This window comes from Macrosteles quadrilineatus, unplaced genomic scaffold (assembly GCF_028750875.1).
Source record: "Macrosteles quadrilineatus isolate MER2022 unplaced genomic scaffold, UCM_ALF_1.0 Scaffold_4__1_contigs__length_99947679, whole genome shotgun sequence".
Classification (NCBI taxonomy): domain Eukaryota; kingdom Metazoa; phylum Arthropoda; class Insecta; order Hemiptera; family Cicadellidae; genus Macrosteles; species Macrosteles quadrilineatus.
In genome coordinates this window covers 22,527,327-22,553,127 of record NW_026542597.1, presented here as the reverse complement: position 1 = coordinate 22,553,127, position 25,801 = coordinate 22,527,327, and the positions used below count along the sequence as shown (strand labels likewise).

The 25,801-nt window shown below is 36.1% G+C and overlaps 1 protein-coding gene across 1 annotated transcript; it reads right to left on the bottom strand.

Moving 5' to 3' along the window:
• Window positions 1-873: 873 nt before the first annotated feature.
• On the bottom strand, window positions 874-25,801 carry LOC128992300 (sterol regulatory element-binding protein cleavage-activating protein). The gene is made up of 22 exons (XM_054415797.1): window positions 25,700-25,801; window positions 24,198-24,359; window positions 23,088-23,220; window positions 22,805-22,929; window positions 21,615-21,789; window positions 20,946-21,091; window positions 16,580-16,799; window positions 15,831-15,941; window positions 15,494-15,697; window positions 15,236-15,372; window positions 14,623-14,851; window positions 13,831-13,962; window positions 12,347-12,611; window positions 11,292-11,428; window positions 10,810-10,899; window positions 9,818-10,324; window positions 9,034-9,169; window positions 8,401-8,585; window positions 7,625-7,772; window positions 6,102-6,247; window positions 5,476-5,538; window positions 874-4,567 (listed from the first exon to the last, which is right to left on the bottom strand). Exons 2-22 carry the CDS (start codon window positions 24,341-24,343, stop codon window positions 4,388-4,390), a joined length of 3,615 nt encoding a protein of 1,204 aa, XP_054271772.1. The 5' UTR covers window positions 24,344-24,359; window positions 25,700-25,801; the 3' UTR covers window positions 874-4,387.

Genomic DNA, 25,801 nt, shown 5'->3' with positions numbered 1-25,801 from the left:
TGTGAATGTAGAATGTATTGATGTTTTATAAATTGAAATTAGAGATGGGCGTTATTTAACGTAACAGGGTAAATAACACTGTTAATAAATTGTAACCTGTTATCAAGATAACACGCAACTCAGAATACCCTGTTATTTTTGTAACGCTGCGCTCATTGGCTTATGAATTGATCTCCTGTACCGGTTCCGTCAGGTTTAAAGTCCTGAAAGCAACAAAAAGTCTTTAAAATAATAAAATGTTAGAAAACATTCCATTCCAACCGGAATTTAACGTACTTGAGAACTGTACATAGTGTGGCAACATTAACACCAACAATAATTATGGGAAAACTGGAACGAAACGTCCAGCTTGTCCAGCTAGGTAACACCCATGCTAGAATTAAGTTACAGTATATCCGGGCCGAAACGAACGAACACGGCCAGTAACATTATACACGGAGCAATAACACCCAGCGAGAATTTCGTTACATTATGGCCAAACTGGAACGAATAAACTACCCACAGAGAGTAACGCCAAGCTGGAATAATAACGTTACAGCCCAGCCGAGCCAGAACGAACATACGGCCAGTAACAGGGTAGAGCAATAACACCCAGCGAGAATTTCGTTACATGCCCGCCGAGCTGGGGCTGGGATGTCACGGTGTGGTGGGGGAGGAACGGACCGGTAACAGGTTACAAAATTAACAGGTTACTGTAACCTGTTACCAAGTTGTAATGGAACGGTGTAACGCGTTTCTCAAAAGTAAAGGTAATTCCCATCTCTAATTGAAATTGTTTGATATTTGTAATAATAATAATCAAAATTACGTGAATAAAAATTTCTTTATCTACTTTGACTTTGCTTAACCACAGGAGTGTCCAAAAAACTACTCTTTTCATATAAATAAATAACTTTATTTGGCATATGACATCATTCATTGACAAACAGTACACAGTTAGATGAACTAAGATGTTTGTCAAACAAACATTTACAAGAAAGTTGAATTTGGGTTTATTGCACAAATTACTTATACAAATTTGTCAAGCAATTAAGATATTTTGCCATTACAGTTCCAAAGCACGGTTTACATTCTTTGGAACAAACAAAAATACATTTACTCAAGAGAGTCGAAATTTTAAGTAAAGATTTTTAAATACATGACAACGGTTTATTGAGATCTCATCTTTACTTAAACTGATTGTAAAATGAGCTAGTTAAGTTAAATAGAATAACATTGGTTAACAAACTAGCTTACTCAAATATATATTAACACAAGTACATGCTATTTTAAAAACATAAGTGTACAACATAACAGTGTATGTACAGACATAAAAAACATTCATTAAAATTTTACTGATGATCAATTGTCACCCTCAGAACAATGCAATTGCTCACTGGTCAATTCAGAGATTGTGCATATTGTGATACAGCTATGAGATACAGTTTAAGCCATATTTATTAAAAAAACTATTAACAAAAATTAAAGAATAAACATCGTTAGGTAGATTCTATCATAAGACAAAAAGAATTAAATATAGACCGTCAGCTGTGCTGCGGTTACCATAAGGTTCTGGCGCACACCCCTGGGAGTGCCGTGTAGTTACGGCGTACATGCTATGTTACTACACGGTGCTCCCAGCAGTGTGCGCCAGAACCTTAGGTAACCGCAGCACGGCTGACAGTATATTTAATTCTTTTTGTCTATGATTCTAGTTACATGTCTAGTGGCCACTATAATTTAGGTTACTTTATTTGGTCAGGGATTTTTAATAAAAAGATGTTATAGATTTACCACAGCTGTATTCTAGTAGTCAATAATCATTCTAGTTAAGAGTCCTTGGAGGCTAACAGCCATCTTGGATTAATTTCAAACAACTTATTTATATTACAACAACTTATAAATTAGAGTAATTTATCACCCCAAAATAATTTTTTTCAAATACCATAGTTATTCTAATTAATTTCAATATCTAGAACACTGTGTGAGATTAGAAATTTTCTTTGTGGTTTTAATTTTTTTTCCAAGGGAGGCTAAAACCTAACGACCAGTTTGGATTTGCCCGCCATAAGAGCAATGTTAATTTTGTTAATTTCAAACAGCCGCTGAAGAGTTATTTACCATCTCAAAATATTTCTTCGGATACCAAAGTGATTGTAATTAAAATATATAGTGCACTGTGAGATTAGAAATGTTCTTCCTACTTGTGTAATTGTTTTATGAGTTATAACGTCAAGAACTCTTAAGGCAGGCGTAACCATAGACTACCCAACACAATAGACAGCTTACATCTCATTTACATTCCGTTGTAAAATTTTAAGCTCATTTTTCATGTATAGTTCATGTTTGTGACACTGGGCGCTAGTGTCAACAACATTTTGTTTATATTATTTTAAGGTTAAATTTTTGATTTGTGCTTAACTGTTTGGTTATATAACAAGGAGACGAGTTATTGTTTATGATTAGATTGTCTTTTATTTGGCTAAATAAGATTTTAAATAACTGAAATAACAAAAAAATGTAAAAAAAATACAATCCTAGCGGCACCGGACGTAACTAACAATAAAATTGTCTTCAGCTCATCCATAAGGATAACAAATGTACTAAGGGAGTACGTTTTATCCATGGTGTAAATACTAAAACTTCCACAAGGGATTTTAACTAATAGAATCGTATCTTGATAGCTGTACTGTAATTTTTATCTTTACTGTAATTGACTCATTCAGTTTAAATGGAAAACTGTTGTAACAACTTTTAAGGCAGCAAACTGGTTAGAAAGGCCAATCTTGAAATTAATTTTCAAATAACTTAACGTTGAGCTTCATTTCAAATAACAATGAAGAAATATACAGACAGTGTTCATCAAAAAACAAAACGCGTCTTAAAATCCCAAATCATTAAATCTGGGAGTTTTCAAAAAGTCTATTTCAGTGTATTAAATATAGTTTTTTTAATGTCTAGGAACTGCGTCGTTTTTTACAAATATGTTGCCACTTAATTGAAATTGTTTAAAAACTACTAGTGACCTACTATTTATTATTTATACAGTTTATCCAGTCTTATTGTATTATTTTAAAGTCTTATTTTAGTTTATTTATCTACAAATGGTTGCCTACGGCTTTTGACAATATTTTTAGGCTACTATAAAAACTACTTGGTCACAAACGCTAAAAAACAAATTTCAAACAAAACACTTGAACAATTCAGAAAGGTAAAATGGTACAAGAATTATACATTTGTTGTAAAAAAATATTATTTACAAAATACATATGTACATACAAGTTACGATTTTACAGTTTAAACACTGATAAATTATTCATAAGATATAGCAACAGTACGTTTACAACTAATACATTAATATTTTCAGTGCTAAAATAAATAAGTTTTTCATGCCTTAAATTTGACTCAACATCAGTAGTGTGGTATTGATTTATAAAGTCTATATAGCACCGAAAAACAAAGAAGAATAATAAAACATATAACATCGATAATTCTTATAAGTTCAATGTATACATTCATTTTTTTTTACGTTTAATAATCATGGTCATATCAACTATGTGTTAGGCAACTTTTTTAGTTCAGGCATCTTAAATAGGTCGGACCTTTGACTAATGCAACAACTACACATTCAATCCACATGTTTAAGTTATTACCAGTTTAGAATCAAAATGGACGTGTGAATGGATCGTGTGAACATGAGCCATTCATGTAAAGTACTGATTTCAGTCGAAGATGTCAACTTCTTAATGGAGTCGAACTGATAAAACAACTTATGGTAAGCAATAGAAATTTGTATGTCACCTCAAATAGCCCAGGAGCATAAACTAAGCAAGAATATAGAATTTTGGACACCAGTGTGCTCTGAGTGGCTCAAACTATGTTATTTTTCGTTAAAAAATAAGCCACAACTGATCCATCTAGATATGATGTCTACATCAGTATTCAAGAGTCAATATTACCTAAACTGGAATAAATGTGAACTGGCAAAAACATACAAATACGATACCTACAATGGAAATCACTGAATTTCAGTCAGAACACCTGATAATGTTCATTGAAACTTGACAAATTTCATAAAATCTACATAAAAATCGTAATTAACCTGTATTATACATGGGCAGAAACCTCTTTTCAATTTAATGTATTCTTAAAGAACAAAAAACTCATATGATTTTACCCCTTTCGCTTACTACGTAATTTTTTATAAATAACCAATTGCATTGTCAAACTTTTCAATAGTTATAGTTGGTTTGTCTTCTTAAATTAAATTAATTTTCGATTGCATTACTCTAATCGCCTTCTTAAACTTTTCCTCCATTGGTGACGGCACCTAACCTAAGGGCCAGAGCTTTTTGCTCCACTCAGACTTTACGACAAAGAAACTTTCATCTGTTCAATAGTTGCAGTTTCAGTCCATCTTATCATGCACCATTGGGAAGCGCACTACCCGTAGTTGCTGTCCATAGTCACACGCCACACTGTCATTCAGTAGCACAATCTGGTGGACAAAGACGCAACTGTCCGAGTGACCGAGCTTCACGATCCTCACTGGTTCTCCGGAACAAACGTCCCACACCACAAGCGAACCCTGAATAAAAGAAACTCTTAATAAAAAAGTTACCACCAAAACCAAAGCTCAACTTCGTCAAACTGCACCGTTGACTTTTTTTTAAATACTGACACTAATATGGACTTTTTTTAAAAGGGATCAAGGACTTGTGTTTGTAAAGATATATTACATAGAAGGGAAAACTAATTACTTGATACTTAAGAACAGTGCTCAATTTGTAAAAAATGAGGTGCCGGAACTGTAACCTATTTGATGTGATTTGTACTTATTTATGTAGGCCTACCTTTTTATGCTAATATTTTTAATCAAAGTGGTTTAAATACCTGTAATGTCGACAATCCAAGTGGTTGTGTAACAAATAGTTTCGGCTCACAATGGAGCCATCTTAAGGTTTTTCAAGGACATTATCACTTCTTCCGAAGGTAGTCAAAGTACACAAATAATTTACATACTTAAAAACACATAACACGCATGCCTAGGCCTAGCTTTAACGACGTGAGTCTAGACGTAAACTCCCGCCGGTCACGTCGTTAAAGCTAGCCTAGGCATGCATGTTACATGTTTTTAAATGTTTTTATGTATGTAAATTATTTGTGAACTTAGACGACCTTTGGAAGAAGTGTTAATGTCCTTGAAAAACCTGAAGATGGCTCCATTGTGAGCCGAAACTAGTTGTAACACAACCACTTGGATTGTCGACATTACAGGTATTTAAACCACTTTAATTGTATCTCAATAATCTGGAGGCTACCCATTCGAAAAAATAATATTTTTATTTTATCTTTACGAAAGAGAAATACCGGAACTCAGTTCCACTGCGTTCCCCCACAAATCGAGCACTACTTAAGAATATGAAGACATTTTAAGTAACATAACACTATTTGCGTTCAAATTGTACACTCTGTATTGTACTGTATTCAACTGACCTGACGAGACGTGATGAGCAGATTGTGTGTTAACATCACCATACTGCAGCAATAGGTGTGAACCTATAAAGTAACATAGGGTCAATTACAATGTGCGATGTACATATGAGGCAAGTAGCACAATACATTTCTAGAGCCATGCAAGTTTTTAAATTTCATTTTGTTATCGATTAATAATTTCTTCAGCGATAATCCAGCAAAGAAACACTGTTTTTGGAACATAGATCTAAAAAACTACAACAGATATTGCAAATTGAAATTTTCTAAACAAAGCAATTTGGAAAACCCAGGTAAATGATCTTATTCATTGCAAATTAACAATTGGTTATGAAAAATGATGAAAAGGGAATACTGTAACAAACCAAACTCTGTTCACAAAATTTGGTTTTAGGGGAAGAAATCTATTCCCCGCCACTTGATCCTACATTTAAAACAATAGCCACAGCTGAGGTTTGCCAAAACGTCAGTTCATAACATAAAATCAGCTATAACATAATTATACATCAAGCAAATGTGTAGTTAGGGAACTTCCTCTCAAACCGTCAACATTTTGTGAATGAACTATCGTTCAAAACACCACCAGGACGTAGGAACAACCAGACCTGCACTGAGCGGCTGTAACCTACCACTTGTATAGTGTTGAGGAGATGACCCTGAAACCTCTCCCACACGCACAGTCTCTCATCACTGCCCAGACTGATGATGTAACTGGCCGAGTATGTGAGACAGGTGATGACGCCATCATGCGCCTGTATGCTGTACATGCAAGCGCCTGCAACAACAAAATATGTTAACCCATTGAGTGAGGTGGCCTAACCCACTGGCGCTTAATAAGTTCTTTGTATATAACCTACGTTACTGTTGACGTGTACTTATGGTTTCATGCATCCCGATCGTCCAAGGGTGGCATGGTAGCTCATTTTTAGGAATGGACGGGTCCCGAAATTTCGGAAAAAAAATTTTCCAATTTTCAGGACAAGATTACATTTTACTTGGGAATTTTTCGGGACGGGATTTGATCTGATCGTTGGCGATATTGCCGCTTCGCGAATGACGATGACGCCTCTATCGCGAGAGATGTTCATGATAGTTCCGCTAACGTAGGAGGATAAGTCCTTTCAAAGATCACGTCATGACCGCGAGTCGATTCGACAATCGCGTCGTGACCATGAGTCATTTCGACGATCGTGCCTTGTCCACGAGTAACAATATTGCTCTACACTTGTCAAAATTTAGGATTTATTAAGCTAAATTGCTTTTCTACTCATAACCGATTCAGGCCTTTAAAACTCCACACAGTTTTTTAAATGCACAATGACTGACTCAGTGAACCGGTCCGCACAATGATGTAATCACTTTTGTTTAGGCCGGCCAAAAAGTATAATTTTTCAATGTTACGTGTAAATATAAATGTTTCGTGTGTCAGTGTATGTGTATATGTGTACTTCAACGGTGACCAATGCTATAAACAGTAATTAACAAGACAGAAAATTTGACAATGGGGCTGTTGGCCCCGAAACTATAGTCATTTTAAAAGACGACTTGGATTGAGGACGTATACAAGGTATTTAACCTATTATTATTACCGAACTAAAAATTCAATCCCGTCCATCCCTACTCATTTTACCCACATACCACCTGTTTTCCTTCTGTCTGCATAGTATACCTATTTTTATTGGCTATTATTTTGATTAAATATGAAACATCAACAGACATGAAAGGAAATAACCTAACAAAATTTATCAATAACAAAATAATCAAAAATATAAATACTCCCACGTCAATCGGTTACGCGAGCCCAAGGATTATTTATTGTTTTAGTTGTGTACCTATTGTAATTATTATGTTTATTCATAACACAAATACAAATTAATATCAAAACTAATTTCAGTGGACAGGTACCAAGATAAAGTAAGTAACAAAAACCTTATTTTTATACTTAACAAGAATGAACACAGGATCTTTAGCACAGGTACTGTTAACCTTAATTTAATAATCGAGAGGCTACTAAATCATAAAAATAGCTATTTGGATTAATTTTTTACGGCTACAATGAGCTGCTTATAAATTTTCTTCTACAATTTTTTTTTTCTGACCTGTAGCACTAATGCGATTTCTGTTTCTGTTTCTGCGGTTTCTGTTTACTTACCCGTATGTAAGTCCCACACACACAGCAGTCCGTCCTGACTGCCAGATGCTCCTGTGGAGGGAGTCACTCTGTCTATGAACAGACTGGTGATTGGACCAAAGTGGCCGTGGAGTGTGAACAACGCTGCCTGGTCAGCCACCGAGAACACCTGAGTAACAGACAGATGATCAAATGTTGTATGAAATCAACATGTACATTGGTCATGAGTGTTCAACGATAGTTTTACTTGAGTTTTTACACAACATATTACAAGTGTTTGTAGATTACTGAAGAAACAAAGACGAAAATTTGAATTGCAATGTAATTTAATAGATAAATTATTAGCTAACAAGCAGAAATGTCATAAAAAATTAATTCACTCTAAGTGAAGTTATTTAATAATGTTTTAGAACCTGGAAAATCTAATAAGAGATTATCCAGAGCAATAGTTTTGTTTCTACATAGACAAGAATTCTTTATATTCTCACAATACATCTTGACTAATTCATGATCACTGCAACATCCGATAGTTCATCTCTTGTGTTTGAGACAACAATAATATCAACAGGTTCTCATACCGCTAAAAACGACAAACTATTATATGCAAGTGAAAAAGCAGGAATTAAAATATTTATGAATCTCGAGTTTAAAACATTCTAAACAAAACATGATGTATTCCTTAATCAACATTTCATTTTTAGGTACATAAATTCTGTGAAACAGTTATCGAGTGTAATGTAAATTAGAAATTAAGTACAATAGATGAACAAATCAGCGACACTGTCACAATTTCCTACCTTCAGTGTATGGTCCTGGCTGCCAGTGAGTACTCGGCCACCTTCAAAGTCGAGCACTGTGATTGGCTGCTGATGTGCTCTGAGTGACGACAGACACACACACTTCACACTAGCCGCAGCCCCACCAGACGAGTCTATATAGCTCCACTCCGGTACAGTCCCTGCGCTGCCTGTCCGCACATGCGCTGTCACAAGATACATTGTTTTACTTTCATCTCTGGCGTCTCATAATTTTCTCTGAATTCTAAGAAACAGTAGTCTCGATATAAGATCTTTGGTAACTAGATTAGATATAATGTAAACTTACTACCAATGATGATGATACTGGGTGATATTTTAGCCATATAAAACTTTAGTGGTTACATTAATACCCCTTGCCCCTTTGTCACTTCAAGTTAAAAATTTCATGATGGCATGAAAAAAAAAATAGTCGATTATGATTTAATGGAACTTGAAAAAGACTTGATCGGTTTGACTGTAGGGAAACTTTTTTTTGTGCAACTTTTTCCCCCCGACCTTCCTGCAGCAGGCTTAAGTTGAATATAAAAACTATTGTGCTTTTGCTAAAAAAAAAAGATATCAAGCAATTATTAAAAGTTAGCTTTATCCAACTGTTCGATTCTTTGCACGTACTTCTGCGATGTGCGAAATGGTGGTTGGAGCACTCCAGCTGGAAGAAGTCCAATGAGCCGCTTAGCCGAGCAGCAATGATGTGATGTCCAGCGAGTCTGACACACGTCACTCCAGACTCCTCCGAGCGTACTACACACTGCGACGACAAATGTCAACAATAATCAATAGAAGTTATAAAAAACCATTAACAAGAAATTACATAGCCTCTTAGGATTTATACGTTACCAAAACTTTCCCATTTTAAACAAAAGGATAGTCATCTCTTTCCACTTTGCATTTATTAAGCAAGGAATCAGCCAAAACAAGAGAATGAACTATACTGATAAATATAAGTGAACCAATTATCAATCCACACTGTAATTTCCTGTTTTTCAAACTAAGTTTGGGCTAAAACATTGAACAAACCTCATTAACTAGACATCGTGGAGTTATTATAAAAAGGACACATAGCTCTAACACAAACAAAAGTCCTAATCCTGGTTAACAAAGACTAAATAAATGTGAAACCATGCTGATAAAATATCAATCTATTAGATCTCAGTTACCGACAAAACTTGCCACCTGCCGGTTCAACTAAAAAACTAAAATTGGGCTTCAAAACAGAGTACGATGGAAATATAAGTGTTTTCCATCTCAAACTGAGTTTTTGACACATTAAATGTGAATGAATTTGAAATATTACTCAATACCTAGTCCCAAAATATTGCGTACTATTACATTTTAAAACCTACATATTGTGTACTGAAATATGTATAACATTTTTAAAATAAGCAAATACACAGACCTTCTTTTTACCAGTCATGGCATCCCATATCTCGAGGTGTCCTGAAGCGCATCCGATGACAATCAAATTGTCTTGACAGTCTAAACACCAAATGGGTGAAGTGTCCGAACTGCTATCAAAACCGTTGAAACTCTTACCAGTTCTTTCATTTAAACTTTCGTCACTGAGTGAAAACTTAAACTCGTTTTCCGTAGGCATTTCACACTCGCTTGCAGTTCTTGAAGGGGATTGACGTACACAGTTTGGGCTGGTTGTGCGAGAGCCGGGTATTATCCGAGAACACACGGTGTCTAACTCTTTGTAGAGCGAGTCTTCATCGGTGGATTGCAATGGAGACGGTGACAGCTTGGCTCGACGGATAGTTGTGACCAAGTCTCCGGTGACTGAGTCCCACACCTTGATGTGACCACCCAGACAGCTGCTGACCAGCCAATGGCCATCCGTGGCCAGACACTCTATGGGCTGAGCATGGCCAGCCAGTACGAGAGGCACAGCTTCCAACACTACCTGTAGAGGACCAAGCGATGTCAGCTGATGTACAATAGTGTGATAGCCAAAATAAGATCAGACACAGTCCCGAAAAGAATGAGTGAAATTCGAATGGATGGAAGAAGACCAAGAGGAAGACCCAAAAGAAGGTGGTTCGACGAGGTGAAATGTGATGTGGAAGCAAGAGGAGTGCAAAGGCAGTATGTGGAGGAAGTGGAATTGTGGAAGGACAGAAGAAGATGGAGAGGCCTAGTGAACACCCAGACCCGAAGATAATCGGAGCGGGAGGTGATATGTATGTAACTATGTATGTATGTACTTAAAAAGCTCTACAAAAATCAAGATGGTTTAGTCAAATAAAATAAAATACAACTTGTTTGGTTGTCTGACCAGGTTCTAAAAGTTACTATGTAAAATAGCTACATATTGATATTTGAGCACATTTGAAAAGGAATATCTATACAAAAATAAATATTTACCAGCATTGTTTGTTATTATTTTACCTGTGACGATGGATCTGATGGTTCTTTAGTCCCCATCCAGCTTGCTCGCCATTCTGCGTAGTTTCTTGAACATATACATCTATATAATACCTGAAAAAATATAAAACAGTTGACAGTTGTAAAATGCCAATTTATTTTTAATATTAAGTTTGTAGTTTTTCAAAGCAACAATTTTTACATATTAAGAATGCAATATAACAGGATAATACATCCAGTTGTACCCATTCATAGTAAAAATAAACAAGCAACAAACAATTATATTTTTTAACTCGTTTTAAAATATTATATCACTTTTACACGTAGTACAGTAATTGAATCAATAAATACTTTTGATGCGTGCGATTTCTTTCAATCAAACTTTACAACTTAGTTAACAAAAGCTGAATGTACTCCCTAGGGACTAAAAGCGTTTTTTACTCCCTAGGAAAAAAATTACTGCTTCAGACCCACAAAACATGTTTTTCACTAGTTAAGGAACTCACAACAGTAGTGTAGCTGAGGACCAGCACGCTGATGATGCACAGCACAGCGGTCAGGAACAGCTCCATGGGGGAGGAGGGGAAGAACGGCATGTCCAGGGTGTGTACTGGGGAGGGCAGAGGGACTGAGAACTCCCCATCTGAAACAAGCAGTAAGAAACCTCCAGGTATCTATATAAAACTAATAACAATCACAAACTTTTCAGAGAACCGTAAGCCGCACACCTATCAACCGCATACTTTAATGAAAAGTCTTGATAAGAAATTTTTCAAAATATATCAGTTTTCCAATAAATCCTCACCTAAGGGCAAAAACCTCAATTAAAGGTTTGTACAAAAAGATGTGCCAGCTCAACTATTGATTCTTATCATAGATTTTATATTTTTACCATACAATAAAGTTATAAAGTTATTTGTTTTCATCCTACCACACAATTTATTGAAAATACGTAAAATATTTTTGTTGAAATAAGCAATAAGTTTGATTGAGCTTTGCCTCTATAATCTATGTTAGGCTATCTATTTTGTACAGTAGATTTAAAGACAATATTTTCTTCTGTATTCTCAACCCGTTGCAAAGCACGGCCAAAGCAACTATTATGTATAGCCTATTATGTAGCCTATTATTTATAGTTTTAAATGGATTAAAATCATGATTTGTCTCAAATGATGTTAATTGGTAATGATTGATGACTATGTGGCAAGAAATTGGTAAAGATACATACTGTAATACTACAGACTAGTGCCATTTTTTTTGTTGAATTTATCATCAAAGCAACTACAACCTAATTGGTGAGTGTGGCTCTCTAGAGTGACAGACTGTGTACCCAAGGTGGCAATGTCATGGGTTTGCATCTCAGTGTCATCACTAATATCCATCAGCAGAGTTAATTCATTCCCTGTACCTACTCACCCTTTGCTTAATTCACTCCAAGGTTATAATATCAGCAAACTTGATATATTCTCTTTTCTCTCACTTTGAGAGTGATTCTAGATACCCATGCTTTCACTTACCCTTTAAAATACTTCCTTAGTCTTTCAAAAAAACAACCACTCACCATTAAAGTCGATTGGATCAAGCGCAATCGCCAGTGACTGCCACTGGAAGTTGTTTTGTTTCTCGGCATCATTCCGTTGTGCGATGGCTCGCTCAGGGCTGACGGCAGACGCCAGCTGTACAGGTGGCAACATCGTAACGTAGCCTCCCGATAGGAACGTGGAGTTGTACAGAGACAAGATGGCCGCCCAGTGGTGCGGTGACAGCTTCTGTACAGGGTTGTAGTCTCCAGGCTTCAGGCGGGATAGCTCATCACTTCCTTTGTCCTGAAATTTAAGGATAATTACTCCATCATTCATCACTCGGAATCAATCATTCAACCTTATTAAGGAAGTTTATTAAGAAACAATTGTTAAATCTGATTTGACTGATGAAACTGATAGTGAGTTGATTGATCTCTATAAATTTCAATCTAGTAGATTGTTACCAGGGGCGGACTGGGCCGCCGGTTTACCTGCCACATGGCAGATGCACCCTCAAGAAAAATGGTACCTGGCGTCCTCAAGAAAGAAAAAAAGAAAAAACTTGCCGAGGCACCCTTAGCCCTTGGGGTGTCAAGTGCAATATTTCCTTGTTACGTCCACTATCAATCAAAATGGGGGTGACAGGAGGGCTGCCGGCGTGTAATAAGTTGAGTGGATGCATTTATTTGTATTACACAGTGACATAGTGCGACTGAGGGGCATTGAGTTGGCTATCACATCAGTGTGGTTGTGGGTTCGCATCTATGCTTCGTCACGGTATTTTCTTTCGTATTTCAGGCACGAATGAATGTGTACTACTAAGGATAAACAAATGAGGACATTTAAGTTGATCTAAAATAAAAATTAACTTCAAACAAAAAGTTTTATTACAACAGTTACAAAAATTCACAGATTTGTATAAGCTTTGCAAGTGTAGAAATAGCCTAAAAAACTATTTGAGAGTAGTAAATTTTCAAAAATTTTTCCCGGAGGAGAGCCCCCGGACCCCCCCCCCCCCCCCTCTGAATGCCAGACTTGGCGCCCTCCTTGAGGTGCCAATACGCCCCTGATTGTTACTGTGTGTTATACAAGAATAAGGTTCTATGACAAGGTGTGACCTTGTTTCGTTTATTAAAAATACATAACTTTTCATTTACCTTATGCATTAAGTAGTTATGTGAACCAGGTAAATAACTAGTGCGTAGGGTATTTTAAAAATTAAAAACACAAGCATTGTTTTGCATAGTTAATTGGATTTGTCATGAAAAAGTTTTTGAAAAATGAGAGTATCCTATATGAATGCAAAAATGATTGAGTTTTTTCTTATACTGTGAGTTACTTATTAATATTGTGATAACGCTAGTTTGGAGTGAATCACAAAGATGACAACACCTTAAATGTTTAGCCATTAACTAAGAAACGTCAAACCACCTAATATCTACATCGTCTTCGATAAATTTTCATATTCCACATTAATGTTGTTACACAAATTGAGAAAGAAGTACAAACGATATTTACACACCTCCTTCAGACTCTGTCTATGAGCAGCTTCAGCGGCCAATAGTTTAGCTTCCATCTCCAATATGGCTGCCTTACGTCCTCCACTGCCTGCTAGAGGTGACGCATAGCGGCTCGGCACCACCTCCGACACTGTCTGGATAACACACATCACTGTAGTACAAGTTCATTAGGCCACAAGGTTTTGAAGGATTACCTTTTGTATAGATCTTGGTCTTACTTAACTCGGGCCTAAAATTGTGACAAGTGCAAAAAATATTACGGTAGGTTTAAAACAAGCGAGAGCTAAAAAAATTCACACTTCCTAACATTGCTAAAGGTAATTTTTTTATTTAAAAAATATAGGCTACCTCCATATTTTAGAACAGCCTTAACTTTTTAGAAATATAATACTAGGCTGACTGTGAACATCTCTAACGATCGTGGCAAAATCATGAACATCATCTGCAGCAAAGTCTCCTGCAACCGCCACAACGTTGTGAACTGTGATGGCGACAAAATCACATCTTTTAAAACCCCCAACTTTTCTCTGAAGATATGAAGCAACAAACGATTTGAGATTCCTGCAGACCCCTAATACAGTATTTCACATATTATACACGGAATGTAAGACAGTTTAGTTATTTTTTTAAACGCACAGAACAGTGAATATACATAACATTTATGATAAATTACCAACAACCAACTAGTTTAAATGTTTCGATTGGGAATTTTTTATCTATTTTACAAACACAACCATGCAAAGCTATTACATTGTACTAAAAAACAATTTAGAGTTCCAAAGTGCAGCACTTACCATTGCAGTCGAGTCTAGAGGCAGAATCTTGTGCAGAACGTCCGCACTGTACATGATACCTCCTATCCAGACCACCATGCACAGCATGAACGCTCGCTGCACTATGCGTGTGCGCGCCCAGAAGTGTACCAGCTGTATACGCTTGGGCATCTTGGGAGGACTGGTCGGGTAGCTGAGTCGAGGAACTGAGTGGGACCTCGTCATGGGAAAACTCCTCATGGGGTTGTATCTGGAAATAATCGGAGAGGGTCGTCGTTACTGCATTGTAAATTCTACTTTTGTTTCGGAACTGATCTGCATAATCATTATGTTAACTGTGCTTCTTCCTTTGAATTTTAATGTTTTTCCATAACCTCTTCCAAACTGAATACAATTGAATCTATACAATTACAATTGAAATGTTTTGATAAATGCTATACCCAAATGTTTAAGATTTTGCTAATAAGTTAAGTTAGGAAAGATATATTGTGTCTTGAGTCCACTGATAGGCCTAATTGATTAAATATTTTTAATGAGACAAGGAAGACACAAGGAAGGGATAAGGCTTTTTCAAAAATTGTGTTGTCATAACTTAAGCTAAGAACATGATAATAGGCAAATTTGTGTACCCAACCTGTAATGATGATAAAATAGCTGACTTGGTTCAATCTTTTCCTTCCGGCGAACGTCAATAGCTAGCACAGTGCAGTACAGAAGACATTGTAGAAAAAAGTCACATAGTAGTCCAACGATTGCAAAAATACAAAATTCCTGAAACAAAACCATATTTTTTACTTGGTGACTTACAGTTTTGGCTTACTGTTTTTAGACTACTATAAATTTTATGTTAACAAGATTTAACCGTGTTTTATGACCTTTGATGTTAGCTCACCTGTATAGCCGGTACGAGTGTCAGAAGTCCTACAGTAAGGATGGTAACTTCCGTCAAAAGATTCTTTGTGATGGACCAACCTTCCCGTGCAAGGCCTTGTGCGATGCGGATCTTGACGTCGAGGTGAGGAGGCGTCGACACAACGGACTTGGTCAATACGAGTACATTCTCTAGTCCTATAATTACGACCAAGTAGGGGAAAACCTGGGGAGAAATCACAGCTGTTTAATGACTTTGCATTCTCCACATCGCACTGTTATATTATGTATGAATTATTGTGGACATTTTCCGTTAAGATAAGGTTTAACATTTAAAAGTTGTAATATTTTTTGTTTACCTCTCTTCCTCTTCCGCTGCCAGTCATGTCCAATCCGAAGAAGAAGCAAATTCCCGCAGACATGAGAAGAGAAGCTATAACGGTAAATACTGCGCTTAAAGCAATCCCCACCTAGAACACAAAACAAAAGTGTTTGATGATTCATTACAGTTATCCAATGGTGACGTTTCAAAATACAGCACGAGCACACACAACCTTATTGGATTGCTTGCCGAAACTGCAAATTACGCCTAAATTCTAGGAAACTGAAACTGATGCCAGGTAATTGACTTTGACGGACAAGCAGGGTTTTTATAGAAAATCAGAATACATATTAAGGTGCAAACACAAAGTATTGTCACAATTCAAAGGCAAATCTCAAAAAATAGATATCGTCAATTAAAAGAGTAACAATTCATCAAGGTTTGATTAACTGGAATCAAAATATAGCTTGCATACTTCTACTTTCAAACTATTTTACACATAAGGATTTTTTGAGGATAGCAAGCTTAAAATCTGAATGGGAAAGAGTCCAAACTGGTACAGAATACACAAAATATTACACTATTTACACAACATTAGATTAGGTAAGAAGATAAGAAGTAGGACCTTAGTTGAAAATGCTGTCAGTGTCAGTGAAATATTCTATTTTGGTATTCTGTACAAGTTTGGACTCTTTCCCATTCAGGTAAGCCTACTTTCCTCACAAAAATCCTTAAAACCTAAGCACTTGTGCTCTATGTTACATTCTATTTTAAACATAAACTAACCTTTGAATGTACAAGTTCAATTTTCCGAACAGAAAAGTAAATGTAGAAGAACAACACGAGGTATGTAAAGACCAGAGGCACAAACTCCCTACAGCCAAACTCCCCAGGGTAGTAGACGTGGTAGAAGTAGTCGGCAGTCACAGAGTCGTTACCTGAGGAGTTGTGATTCTGGTGGAGGGGGTAAAGTTTTGACAATCTTTCTCTTAGACCGTCGACGTACCTGTAAGAGTGAATGTAGGAGAGTATTGTTGCTGTACAACTCGTTTTAAGATTGAGGAAAATGTAAATAGTTTTATTTAAGTACTACCATTGACTTTTCTATACTGAAGGATAGGGATCAGCTAGCTTACCTGGTAGACAGAGTCCAGATTAGCCTTGATTACACATAAAACATATTAGTCCAGGACCTGACTAGGGTTCTGTGTGCATGTCATGTATAGAGAATTTTGCTTTTGCATTTTAATATAGGTCTCTTAGGAAGGGTTTTCCACTCGGGTGTCAAGTTCGCACCTGGTACGTTTTCGAGCTATGACGTCATCAAGATGGCGGCTCGGCAATTTTTAAATAAGTATATTTCGCAAAACGTTTAACGGATCGGGATGATTCTTTTTTTGTTTGAAAGATATTTTTACAAACTATCTTTTTTGTATTTACACATTTGTTGTAAACTTAATTTTCACCGCACAATATTGAAAAACGTCGTTTTTATTGTTATTATATTTATTGTTTTGCTTATAACTTCTTAACCGCTGATAAAATCAAATACCACCCGTTGCAAAAGTTGTAGATAATTCTATACCCTTTCCAATGATACCAAACAATATGTGATTAGACCTAAAAATAAAGCAAAGATATTGAATAAACCGTAAAAAAACACTGAAAGTGGTGGACGACCGGGGAATAGTTAGTCTTGGACATGACTAGGGTTCTGTGTGCCAATCGTGTATAGAGAATTTTGCTTTTGCATTTCATAATAGGTGTCTTAGGAAGTGTTTTCCACTCGGGTGTCAAGTCCGCGCCTGTTTCGTTTTCCAGCTATGACGTCATCAAAATGGCGGCTAGGGCAATTTTTAAATGCATGTATTTCGCATACCGTTTAACGGATCGGGATGATTCTTTTTTTGTTTGAAAGGTAATTTTACAGGTAATGTTTTTCGTATTTACACTTTTGTTGTCAACTTAATATTTATCTCACTATATTAAAAAACGTGGTTTTTAATATCATTGTTTTTGAATTTGTCCCCATAACTTGTTAAACGCTTATAGAATGAAATAACTACCCTTTACAAAAGTTGTAGATAATTTTATGCCCTTTCCAACGATACCAAACAATTAATGTTTGAAACTAAAATTAAAGCCAAGAGATTAAATAAACCGTTAACAAACACTTAACATGGTAGAAAGTCCGGAAAATATTGCGGCTGGAACAATTCTTTAAATGCGTATATTTCGCATACTGGTTAACGAACCGGGATGATTCTTTTTTTTGTTTGTGAGATATTTTTTAAACCTATCTTTTGTGTATCTACACCTTTGTTGTTAACCTACTATTTGTCAAAAAGTTATAAGCAAAAGTAAAATAAAAATAACAATTAAATGTACATTTATTAATATTGTGGGATAAATAGTAGGTTAACAACAAAAGTGTAAATACAAAAAAGATAGGCTTAAAAAATATCTTACAAACAAAAAAAGAATCATCCCGGTTTGTTAAACGGTATGTGAAATATATGCATTTGAAAAATTGTTCTAGCCGCAATATTTTCCGGACTTTCTACCATGTTGTGTTTGTTAACGGTTTATTTAAATCTCTTGGCTTTAATTTTAGTTTGAAATATTAATTGTTTGGTATCGTTGGAAAGGGCATAAAATTATCTATAACTTTTGTAAAGGGTAGTTATTTCATTCTATAAGCATTTAACAAGTTATGGGGACAAATTCAAAAACAATGATATTAAAAACCACGTTTTTTAATATAGTGAGATAAATATTAAGTTGACAACAAAAGTGTAAATACGAAAAACATTTCCTGTAAAATTATCTTTCAAACAAAAAAAGAATCACCCCGATCCGTTTAACGGTATGCGAAATACATGCATTTAAAAATTGTCCTAGCCGCCATTTTGATGACGTCATAGCTGGAAAACGAAACAGGCGCGGACTTGACACCCGAGTGGAAAACACTTCCTAAGACACCTATATTGAAATGCAAAAGCAAAATTCTCTATACACGATATGCACACAGAACCCTAGTCATGTCCAGGACTAAATATTTCCCGGTCGTCCACCACTTTCAGTGTTTTTTTTACGGTTTATTCAATATCTTTGCTTTATTTTTAGGTCTAATCACATATTGTTTGGTATCATTGGAAAGGGTATAGGATTATCTACAACTTTTGCAACGGGTGGTATTTGATTTTATCAGCGGTTAAGAAGTTATAAGCAAAACAATAAATATAATAACAATAAAAACGACGTTTTTCAATATTGTGCGGTGAATATTAAGTTTACAACAAATGTGTAAACACAAAAAAGATAGTTTGTAAAAATATCTTTAAAACAAAAAAAGAATCATCCCGATCCGTTAAATGGTTTGCGAAATATACGCATTTAAAAATTGCCGAGCCGCCATCTTGATGACGTCATAGCTCGAAAACGTACCAGGTGCGAACTTGACACCCGAGTGGAAAACACTTCCTAAGACACCTATATTGAAATGCAAAAGCAAAATTCTCTATACACGACATGCACACAGAACCCTAGTCAGGTCCTGGACTATATGACACAACACAGAAAAACTTAATATTTCGCCCCAGTTAGGGACTTCATCAGAAGGGAGATGATATCTCCTCCCTTCTGATGAAGTCCCTAACTGGGACAAAATATTAAGTTTTTCAGTGTTGTGTCATATGTTTTATGTGTAATCAAGGCTAATCTTGACTCTGTCTACAAGGTAAGCTAGCTGCTCCCTATCTTTGTACATAATAATCCTAATCAGCCAATTGTTCTTTCCTTAACTCCTTTTCTATACTGAAGTACACATCCCATCGATATGGATCAGCTGTCACCAATTTGTTATCCAAAAAGAACATAGTTCTGTGAGCCAGTCACAGATTATTTTTAGCCAGGGGTCAAAAATGTTATTTTCTACCTTAATTTTTGTTACTGCGATTGTTGACGGGGCATACAAAATGCTGTAGCTTACAGTAAGTCATCCTATTAGTTTGACATGGGTATAAAGTCTGCATATTGACAAAAATCTGTAATTTACATCAGCCCAATCTGTCGGTCGATTGCTTACTACATTCATTTTGATACTAAACCCGGTGACAACTTTAACATGGAGAAGGAATGTTAGTCTATTAACTTTACTTATCATGTTGAAGCATTTTAGGTTGAAATCATCTAAAGTATTTATAAAAATCAAATAAATATAGAAACAAAAACTTATTCTCTCAAGCTGTTGTATTTTGTAGGTGATTTTTTTATGTGACAGATTGATTTGGTGGCACTCCCAAATAATATACATTTATTTTCACCCCATAAAATTAAATAGCATTATAAGTTGAATATTAGCTAGTTAGTGATCTAAGAGAAACCAAACCCCATATTTAACCTCGTTATAAATCAGTTTTGAAAGCCGGGTTTACACGATGCCAGTTGGTGAGACATTGTCAGAAGACAACTGACTGGTATGCAATTATTGGCTTCGTGTAATCACTTTGGGCCAATTACCTTGTCAACTGCCCTAACAATCGCCTTGAAATTCAGTTGTCTCTGGGAGTAGACTGAGGACAATGAGCTGCGCCCTGCGGGGCCCCCACCACCCGAAAACCCAGTTGTCGCGACAATTGACGTGTAACGGTGTAGCGCTGTCTTGTCTTTTGCCAGTAGTGCCCTAGTTCACTGTCAAATGCTTGGGCAATTGTTGGCCATGTGTGAACAGGTTCTCGTTCAACTTGACTGACCTCGACGATTCCGCAACCACGTGATGACAATTGGCAAAGACAATTGTCTCTCCTACTGGCATCATGTAAACCCTGCTTTAGGACATCCAAGGTGGTAGAGTGCCAGTACTGACACCTTTAACAGGACATTCTTGATTTACCTAAAACTGTTTTTTTTCAAATAATAGGTACCTCATTGTTTTGTCTAATAGCATCGAGTTGTGATGTGAGAATTGCAATGCACGTTTTGAGTTTTTTAGGTACAAAAGACTAGTTTTAACTCATGCAATCAGCTTAAGATAGAAACGTATACACAACAGAATGTCTTGAGATCTATTAAAATTTGTGAAACAGAACATTTTCTGAGCTTCTTAAATATAATTTTAAAAGTGATGACAAGGATGATGTAGCCTACTTACGATTTTTCATAGTGAAGATATACCAAGGTTACTGCAAACTGTATTATTCTTTGTCGTTTCCGTAAAGGGTATCGTTTGATACCAGTATCTTTGAGATTAAGCCCAAACAGTAGTTCTGCCAAACTGATTTTTCCTTTCTGTAGATTCTGGAAAAAAATATGTTCATTTACAATCTTAACCTTGATACTATGACATATGACCTTGTTTTAATTAGAAAACAGACCTTTACACATTGTTTTTTTTTAGTTTTAGGCAATAGATAGGTTCAAACAAAATGTGATGTTTGTTTTAGTAGCTAATAAGTTTATAGTTCCTTGACTTATTTTGTATTGGCAATTTGGCAATTTCCTGCAAACCTGTTGCTATTTTTTTTATTCAATACAAATACAATGACATATGGCATTTTAACACTAGGCTACAAGCCTTATAAAAGGTTTTGTAGCATTTTTTTATTTGCATCAAGTTGAGTCAGACGTTATTAGTTTTCCCTTCCTTAACAGTAACAAACTTAAAAACTATTTAACACTAGTATGGTGGTCTAAGTGATGATAGTGGTGGTGGTAATTACAACAATGGTTACACCATTTACACATGGAGCCACCATTGGCTTTGGCTTTGCGCCATGACCCTTATAGTCTAGCTTCATGTAATGTGAGCCTAGGTCCTAACCTGGTGATTGTAGATGGTGTTGATGAGGTTTGTGTCGTCATGGTAGCGATGCATGTCCAGCTGCCACAGGTTAGCAGGAGACAACAGCAGACAGCTGTACTGTGGCAACACTTTACTGTTCTCCGGCGACCGAGCTGTCTCTACATGCATGCAGACGTCACCCAGCGTCAAAGAACTGCAGGAATCAGAATGAATGGAGCACCATGAGAAGTGAAAAAATAAGACTATCAAAAATTCAAATTTGACAAGTTTGGTAAAAGGAAGTGTAGGTGCCTGTTGCCAGTGGGCCTAGCCTAGGCGTTTTAGGCTTGGGAATTGAAAAGTCACAATTACGATTGTGCAACTGTTCTCAGAAAAAAAACGTTTAGGCATACAGGAAATTTGGGGTTTTTTGTACCAGCTGTTTTTTTTTAGCAAGAGTCACAAGATTGGTTTGTTTGTGTTTGACACCAATGCTTGAATTTACAAGCATTTACGTAAATAACAATTTTAAACTGATGAACCATAACAGCACTCATGTGATACGTGGAGATTCACTGTAAATTATCTGACCGACAATACTAGCGAAAAGAGTGGGTGTAAACTGGTCTAGAGGTAGAGCACGGGACTTTGATCCCCGAGAACACGGTTCAAATCCCACCTTCAATCACCAATGGATTTTATCTAAGTGATAATGTTGCAACCCCTAGGTCTAGCCTGAAGTAATAATATGTACATCTGTTTCAGGCTAGAGCTATGTCCTAGGATGTGAAGGTAGGGCAAAACATAACTGTACAAAGAAAAGGTCAGAAGGAGAGCAGCGGTGCAACGGGCCAATGGTGAAACATTGTCACCGATTTAGGTTGGTAAATGTTGGAGAGAAGGCACTGATTATGACTGGCATTAGAAAACCGAGTGGTGTTTTATTGTTCCAGTTTTTATTTAGCAATTTTTTACAATCTTGCTAAACCCTAGATGACATGAATTAATATTCATAAAATTTCAAACTATCCAAATTTCCAATATAAAAAGAAAAACCAAGAGAAAATTGAACCAATGTGTTTAAATTCAGAACATTTCAAAACCATTAAACTACGGTATAAGGCCAGTTTTATTTGACCTGCTGTTCATCTGTTTGTTATACAGTATTATTTTCTCAATTTGCCATGTCATGCACCATATCTGTAATCTGCCATAACGAGAATAATTACCGGTTCGGGTCTTGGTAGTTTTGAATGGCTTCCAGCAGGGGAAATACTTCTGCCAGAGGGGCTCGAAAAGCATCTGTTAACTTTAAATCTTCTGTCCATGGAAAAACAGCTGTCTTCATCACTACCTATAGAGAAAAAAAAAGTATTTTAGAATAATATTCACAGGATGAATAAGTTGAAAGACCAGTTTAAATATGATTCATCATGTGTTTCAAAAAGATACAAAATGCATGACCTTTGGTTTTTAAAGTTGGTATGAAAACTTATTTAATAGCCTGTTCACCTGCTGAATGTAGCAAATTGGAGAAGACGACAGTAGCCATCTTGGAACTTCTGGAGCGGCCGAGTTATTGGTAAATGAAGCTGAGTAATGCTGCGGCAAGTTACCAGGTAGGGGAAGACTCAGAAGAGGGTAACTAAATCAAATGACATTCATTATTAGTATGAGATTTCCAGATTTTAGATATTTGAATATAACATAGTACAGAGCCAGCATTAGACAAGTGCGAAAGGTGCGGCCGCACGTGGTCCTGCACATCAGGGGCCCTGTACTTGAAGCAATACACACAAAAAATTGTTAAAGTCTATGTCAGAGTTATGAAAAAAGTGGGGGATGTAAATACTAATATTATACATTGAGATTTTTTTTAATGTACTTGGGATACTACTTTTTTAGTAGTAAAAAGTCCTGCCCTGAATGTTAGCACTGACTCCCTCACCACCCAATACCGGATCTGATGTAGTATGAAACTATGAGGTAGGCCTATGATATTACAAATGAACAGACTTGAATTAAAACTTAATCTGTGCATAATGGAAACACAACCAGCAATAATGTACTGAAAGCAAATAATTTTTACATAGGCTGTGCAGTTTTTATAAAAGAATGTAGGACTGATTGTTGTAAAAGATACCTGCTGTCCATATGAATTTAACCTGAGCTTATGTTATTTTGTTAGCTCTTTTCATTTATTTTAATATTACTATTAATAGGTCTAGTCGTCGCCATCTTAACTAGAGGCATTGTAAAAGAGTCGTGCGGAACCAACAGGTAATGTCCCTGCAGGTCAGTTTGGGTTGCCTCAAGCTAAGGTGGGGAGGACTATATGACAACAATAATTTTGATACCTGGTAGGCTACCTATTCTGAAATAAACTGGGGGAGCGAGCTGGCGTAGTGGTTAGAGCGCGGGACTTCAGTCCCTGAGGTCCCGGGTTCGATCCCCGCCAAGTCACCAATAGATTTTATCTAAGTGATAATGCCGCAACCCCTAGGTCTAGCCTGAAGTAATGTGAAAAACAATCCCAGGCTCGTGCTTAGCGTCCTTAGGACAAAAAAAAAAATTCTGAAATAAACGTCCCCGAAAAATCTTTTACGTATAAGTTTACCTTACCTGCAAATTAAAACCAGTGTCACTGTTACAAACAGAAACACAAAGGGGTACGTAGCACACAACAAGCCGTGAGAATAATACAGCTGTGCGACTCTTTCAGGCAAACTACGAGGCACAGAAGTCTCAGCCCATCGTGGATTGGCCATCACCTACGCCATTTATCTGCAAGAGTTGTCATTCAGTTATTCTTCTTAAGAATAGCACAGTTTTTTTAGGTGTAAACTAGACTAAGTTACATATTGTTTTTGTAAGCGGCCAATGATTCACAATCGTTCCTCGTCAAGTGGACGACACACTGAAAATATACGTAGATGTAATGATCAATAAACTGAAGAGAACCCTCAAGTTAATTGAAATAAATCGGGACACTTTGCATGAGAAACATTGTTAGGCTAGGAATAAGTTAGATTTCACCACAATTAATACCGGGTGTGGGGTTTTAACGCTGTAGGCCTATAACATTTATACTATTAAACTTAGGCGACCGGTAGGCCTACTGCTATAAATAGTTAGGTAACACATCAATTGAAAAAGCAACTCGAAGAGTTTAGGCCTTCCAACGACACATTAATTAACAAAATTGATCCAGTAGAACTGTAGATTAAATTGTACAAAGTTAAAAACAAATCTCAAATTTTTTCCACAACTATAAATTTGAAGGTTTCTTAAGTTAACGTTTTTGCAAAAAACTTTTAAATTTGAGGAAATTAACAAATATGGAAGGTAATATTCCAAAAGAGAATAAAATTTCCTACAATTTACTACTATTATGCATTTGGGTTTTAGGCTACCAAGTGTCTGAAGATTAGAGGTATAGCATCCAAACCTCTAATAAGAGACTATTATACTGTAGGCCTAATTGTTGTTCTAAATAAATTCCAAATTTCACCTGCTGAGTTAGCTGCTAATTCACAGAAATCTTGACAGACCTCAGAAATCAAAGACCACTAAATAAGTTAAAACTAAATTTCTAAAAAGTTAAGTTAGGCCTTAGTTAAGTACCGGTAGGGCCTATGTAAAAGTTTATGTACGAAATAAATAGAACGATCCTTTATATTGACAGCTAAGCAGATGTACTGGACATAGCCTAATGTGAATATGTTGGCACAGACTAGATTTAACTGAATATTATCATGTCAAACAAGGTGTGGCTTAGAATGTTAAATGATTGTGCTGTTCTAAGAACTCTAGCTACACTCCAGCACATTTGAATAAATTCATTTTACTAGGCTCGTCAATGGTAAACTGATGACATTTAATTTTTAATATACAAATTTATTAGCATATTCAGAAAAATCCATCCTACCTGACCTGATAGCAAAATTGTAATTTAAGGCCTGATATTCCTCAAACAAATAACTTAGTATTCTTAACCTAAGCAAATTCCGTTCCTGGTCAAAATATTAATGAAAACCAGAATCAGGTTGCTAACTTAGTGTTCACATTTATTCAATAGTTAAGGTAGAAAGCTTATTTACTGTACAATAATATTATAACTTTACCTTTTGCTAAATGAAACTTAAATCCTCACATTCAGTGCTCGTTTGTAGGTTAGAATCAAGGAATAAACTCCAAAATAGTTCAAATACGTACGTCTAATTTAA

Coding starts and splice junctions, on each gene's coding strand:
- LOC128992300 (XM_054415797.1), bottom strand. CDS start 24,343: ATGGCCAATCCACGATGGGCTGAGACTTCTGTGCCTCGTAGTTTGCCT. Junction 12,612..13,830: donor ATAGACAGAGTCTGAAGGAG/GTGTGTAAATAT, acceptor CTTAAATTTCAG/GACAAAGGAAGTGATGAGCT. Junction 9,170..9,817: donor CCATGACTGGTAAAAAGAAG/GTCTGTGTATTT, acceptor TTGTCGTCGCAG/TGTGTAGTACGCTCGGAGGA.